This window comes from Panthera uncia (assembly GCF_023721935.1).
Source record: "Panthera uncia isolate 11264 chromosome E2 unlocalized genomic scaffold, Puncia_PCG_1.0 HiC_scaffold_19, whole genome shotgun sequence".
NCBI classification, from domain to species: domain Eukaryota; kingdom Metazoa; phylum Chordata; class Mammalia; order Carnivora; family Felidae; genus Panthera; species Panthera uncia.
The window spans coordinates 28,977,701-28,983,700 of NW_026057588.1; the positions used below are offsets into that span (position 1 = coordinate 28,977,701).

The window sequence follows — 6,000 nt, forward strand, 5'->3', positions numbered from 1 at the left end:
TAGAGTCACAAATTTTAGTCAGACTGAAAAATCTTGGACTTGAAAAAAACAGAACTATATTTCAAGTATAACTTTTTTCAGGGGTATCCTTCCTTTACTTACTAGAGTCTGTTCTGACTCAAGGGTTTCACACATCTTTTAATGGCTGGCTAGGAAAGAAAAAACAAAACAACTCTAGACCTTAGAACCAAAGAATAAAGATGATAGATGGAATAGAAGGAGATGATAAGCTTCTATTACAGGCACAGGTGGGACTTCTAGAATGACCGAATGAAGAGCTCAGTAAATCCTTTCCACAAAAAGAAAGAAATAATAAAACTGGACCATTTAACGGCTCTGGAAATTAAACAAAGGTGTACAACAAATTGAGAAGCATTTATTTAAGAGAATCTACAGAAACTCAGTAACAACAGTAAGAGTCAGAACAGACTCTAGTAAGCTACTTCCCTGGCTGAACACGAGACTTGTAGACTGCTTGAAGTTTGAAAACCCCTTACCCAACCCATTCCTTAACTCATAGACAAAAGGTGGGAAGCCAACCAGCTCAAAGTGTTTAAGTGCAACCTTTCACCAATCAGTGACTGACCACTAAACTATGCTGACTCAAACTTAAAATTAAACAAACAAATAAAACCTTACCAGAGACATCAGTGGGTACAATGAGGGAAAGATACAGATTTAGTTCAGGCAAGTCACCAAACAAAAACAGCAAGAGAACCACCCTGTGGAGTAGGGGAGGGTTGAAACCTAGAGTTGCTATAATATAGTATCCTAAATGTCCAATTTTAAAGAACAACAAAAAATCATGGCACCTATGGATAAGCACGAGTGTATGCTGCAAATATAGGAAAAAAGCCATCAATAGACACATTCTGAGAGTGTCTAGATGTTACACTTAGCAGACAGAAACTTCAGAACAGCTGTTATATGTTCAAAAACTTAAAAAATTGACATTTAAAGAATTCAAAGAAAATATGACAATGACTTATAAAACATAAAACAAAATATAATAAAGAGATAGAAATTTTATAAAAGAGAGAACATAATAGAAATTTTGGAGTTGAAAGTATAATTACTAAAATGAAAAAATTCAATAGAGGGGCTCAATAGGAGATTTGAGCTGGCAGAGGAAAGAATCAGTGAACTTGAAGACTAACCAATAGAGATTATCCAATATGCAGAGAAAAAAAAATGAATAAAAATGAATAAAACTTCAGAGAACTGTGGGACACCATTAAACACACACATGTATGGTTCTGCCCACACATTTTCTGCCCAAGAGGGAAGAAAAGGCATAACAAAAATGAAGAAACAGAAACTTCCCAAATTTGGTACATAAGGTTACCCTACATATAAAGAAGCTCATATAAAGAAGCTCAACAAATTCCAAATAGGACAAGCACAGTGGGATCCACATCTATACACATCATTGTCTGTTTAAAACCACACACACACACACACACACACACACACACACACACACACGAAAAATCTTGAGAACAGTATCGAGTGCAAGGAAACCATAATAATATCAATAGCTCATTTATCATCAGAAACAATACATTCCAGAAATTAGTCATCTGATATACCCAAAGTACAAAAGAAAAAAATAACTGATGACTAATATTATACCCTGAAAGACTATCCTTCCAAAAATAAAAGCAAAATAAAGACATTCCTAGATAACAAATGAAAGAATCATACCAGTAGACCTGAGTTACAAAGCATAGTAAAGGAAGTCCTTTAGGCTGAAAGGAAGTGATATCAGATGGTAATTCAAATCAACACAAAGGAATAGAGAATAATAAAGGTAATTACATAGGTAATTATGTATTACAGTATAAATATGTTTTTTGAGATTTCTCTTAACTGATTTAAAAGACAAATGCATAAAACAATAACAGTAAACTCTTATTGTTTAACTTATAAAAAACTAAAAAGTATATGATAATAACAGCACAAAGGAGAGGGAGGCAATGGAGCTACATTGGGTAAGGAAACAACACCAGACAGTAACTCAAATCTACAGGAAGAAATAAAGAATACCAGAAGTGATGAATACATAAGTCAATGTGAGAGCCTCCTATATATATTGTCCCTTCTCTTAATTTCTTAAAAGACAAAAAGTTATACAAAGCAATAATTATAACATTGTATTGTTGGGTTTACAACATATATAGGCATTCTATATATAAATATATGACAATAATAACACAAAGGACAGGGGAGGAAATGGAATTATATTGGGGCAGTCTTTCTATACTTTGAGGGGAACTGTTAGTATTAATTTTAGACTGTGATAAGTTAAGACACATATTGTAATCTGCAGAACTACTAAAAAAAATAACTAGAAAAAAAACCCATAGGCCCAAAGTTGAGGATTATTTGAGAACATTAGGAAGATTAGTTATAGACAGACCATATCCATAACTAAAGTATAATTTAGGTTTGTTTTTACAATTTCATACATTCAAGAAATACACTTACCTGAGATACACCTGTCATGTGCCAGTGAAATCAGAGGCACATTGGCTTTTCCTATGTAAATATTTTCTTGAGTGTCACTATCATCAAACACATAAAAACTCAGAGACTCTGACTTAAGGTATCGGTCCAAATCCATATTCATTGGCACTGGGAAACACATATGATCATCAAACTGTGGATCATTGCTACTGGGAATGATGGCTGTATCGTGGTCTGCAAAATCAAAAAACTTGTACACAACATATGGGTGTGGCTGAAGGTGGTTTGCTCGGGACTGCAGACAGTTGCAACATCTTATTGTAATATGAAGTTCATTTAAGTTGCCCTCTGTGGAATCAGTAGAACTGAGCTGAGCAGTTTTGGGCGCCTGCTGACTTGACTGGAAAAAATACATATTTATATTATAATAATAATACAGTGACAAGATCAACAGCAGCTGCCAAACCCCAAACAAAATAATTTTGTAAATGTACAAAGAACTGCATATTTGCAACTTCACAGTGAATTGCTCAAAACTAATACTCCCTAGAACATGTGTGAACAGGTGATCTTAAGTGATTTGCAATAAACATAGAAGACTGGGTATACATGGAGAGACTGCTGTTAAAATAAAAAAAAAAACAAAAACAAACAACACCTGATATTCTTTAATTCTATTTAATGACTAACGAGTAAAGTTAACAGATGGGTCCAATGACAAATGTCCTCTAGTTCACTATTAAGAGCTAATTCTTCAACCAATCCAGCTATTCAGATCATATCCCACTCTTAAGTAAGAATCCAGTGAACCTGATGGAGCCCACCTAGAGAGATGATTTCATTACATTTGGATTGGCCCTCATCCTCAACCAATGGTGTTTGGGGAAGCAGATATATTAGCCCAAGACAGCAAGTATAGTGAGGTTCAACTCAACAAGAGAACAGGGTGAGAGATAAATCTTAGAGGGCAGAAAAAGCTAGAACTGGGAGGACATTCCAGAAGAAAGATGAGTGAGAGGAATTATTAGGCAGAGCTAGAAGTTACTCTATGGCCCCTTTTGGAACTATAGTTCAGGGAGCCTGTGCATAAGTATTTTAGCAAACAAATACACTAATTAATTGTTAAGTCCACCATAGCTGATGACCTGGGACAAAGAAACGTTACTGTTCCAGGGCCTTGTTCAGTTTAGTGTTGGAAATTTCTCTACTTTTCACAAAGAGGCCCCTCTTTCACAGCATTTTTGAATCTGGGTTGAGCATCTGGAACCTCTGACTCCAGAGAAGTTAACTGGAGAAGGTAAAATAGAACCAAAGTCATAATGCCCTTGGTAGAGACATAGGTGATGTGGAGAGGGCAAGCCTGAAAAGGGAATCACAATACTGCTTTCCCAGGGCTGGTTTGTATTCAACTATAGAATGTTGAGTGGAATGATTTAAAAAGTATCCCTTCTTGGGGTACCTGGGTGGCTCAGTCGGTTAAGCATCTGACTTCAGCTCAGGTCATGATCTTGTGGTTTGTGGGTTCAAGCCCCACATCAGGCTCTATGCTGACAGCTCAGAGCCTGGAGCCTGTTTCAGATTCTGTGTCTCCTCTCTCTGCCTGCCCCGCCTCCCCCATACTCATGCTCTGTCTCTCTGTCTCTCAATAATAAATAAATGTTAAAATTTTTTTTAAAAGGTATCCCTTCTGCCTCTCACTCCAAATCTACCCACAAAAGTTGGAGTTCCAACAAATGACTCACCCAAGCCAGAAAATGGAAGTATAAAAACAAACTACAAAACTAAATAAATAACCTGGTCTCTCTATTTTTAATTCCTTTTTCCATTACAGCACTTTCTAAAGTATGTTCTGAAGAATACTAGTCCAGAAAGATAATCTCTGGGAAATAGGTGCCATTCTTTCTTAAGTTCGGGAATCTGTCATATTAGTCATAGTTCTTTAACTGAAAATTATAGAAACAAATTCTGTCTAGCAAATACAACAAAAGAGACTTTAATGTAAGCCCATATGGTTATTTCATCGAACTATAGGGCACAGATGTGGGTGGGCCTTAGGAAGGTAATAGGACTGGAAAACCATCAGAATTTCCTCTCAATCCAGTCTTCATTTTTCTCTGTGTGTTTGCTCATTATTCTCTTTCTCCAGTCCCATTTTCTTTCCTTTGCTGCTTAACAGCAAGAAGATGGCTGCCCTATGGCTCCCAAGCATGTTCCAAGCATGGAGAGTCTTGCTTTCTCTTGAAAGGAATCTGATAAAATACCTAGGAATAAACCTAACCAAAGAGGTGACAAATCTATACACTGAAAACTATAGAAAGCTTATGAAAAAAACTGAAGGAGACACAAAAAAATGGAAAAATATTCCATGCTCATAGATTAGAAGAACAAATATTGTTAAAATGTTGATACTACCCAAAGCAATTTACACATTCAATGCAACTCCTACCAAAACAACACCAGCATTCTTCACAGAGCTAGAACTAACAATTCTAAAATTTGTATGGAACCAAAAAAGACCCCAAATGGCCAAAGCAGTCCTGAAAAGGAAAACCAAAGCTGGAGGCATCACAATTCCGGACTTCAGGCTCTATTACAAAGCTATAATCATCAAGACAGTATGGTACGGGCACAAACACAGACACACAGATCAATAGAACAGAACAGAGAACCCAGAAATGGACCCACAAATGTATGGCCAACTAATCTTTCACAAAGCAGGAAAGAATATCCAATGGAAAAAGGACAGTCTCTTCAGCAAATGGTGTTGGGAAGACTGGACAGCAACATGCAGAAGAATGAACCTGGACGACTTTCTTACACCATACACAAAAAAGAAACTCAAAATGGATGAGTGACCTAAATGTAAGACAGGAAGCCATCAAAATCCTAGAGGAGAAAACAGGCAATGACCTCTTTGACCTAAGCTGCAGCAACTTCTTCCTTGACATGTCCCCAGAGGCAAGGGGAACAAAAGCAAAAATGAACTATTGGGACCACATCAAGATAAAAAGCTTCTGCCCAGCAAAGGAAACAATCAGCAAAACTAAAAGGCAACCGACGGGATGGGAAAAGACATTTGCAAATGACATATCAGATAAAGGGTTAGAATCTAAAATCAATAAGGAACTTCTCAAACTCAACAGCCAAAAAACAAATAATCCAGTGAAGAAATGGGCAAAAGACATGAATAGACACTTTTCCAAAGAAGACATCCAGATGGTTAACAGACAAACCAAATACTCAACATCACTCATCATCAGGGAAAAACAAATCAAACCCACAATGAGATACCACCTCACACCTGTCAGAATGGCTAAAATTAACAACTCCGGCAACAACAAATGTTGGCAAGGATGCGGAGAATACAGGAGTGCTGGTTTGGAGGGGCATATGCCCCCCAACGTTTATAGCAGCACTACTGACAATAGCTAAAGTACGGCAAGAGCCCAAATATCCATCAACAGATGAATGGATAAAGAAGATGTGGTGTGTGTACACACACACACACACACACACACACACACACACACACAC

The 6,000-nt window shown here is 37.0% G+C and overlaps 1 protein-coding gene across 6 annotated transcripts in view; it reads right to left on the minus strand.

Annotated features, from left to right (window-relative positions):
* Positions 1-6,000, minus strand: part of RPGRIP1L (RPGRIP1 like) — a 96,088-nt gene that overhangs the window by 39,756 nt on the left and 50,332 nt on the right. For all 6 annotated transcript variants that reach the window (XR_007455645.1, XM_049621134.1, XM_049621135.1 and 3 more), the window contains one exon: positions 2,488-2,866. Coding sequence is in view for 5 of the 6 variants with exons in the window: in XM_049621134.1 (XP_049477091.1) it covers positions 2,488-2,866 (379 nt within the window). In the remaining variant the exon portion in view is untranslated. The remainder of the gene's footprint in view (positions 1-2,487; positions 2,867-6,000) is intronic.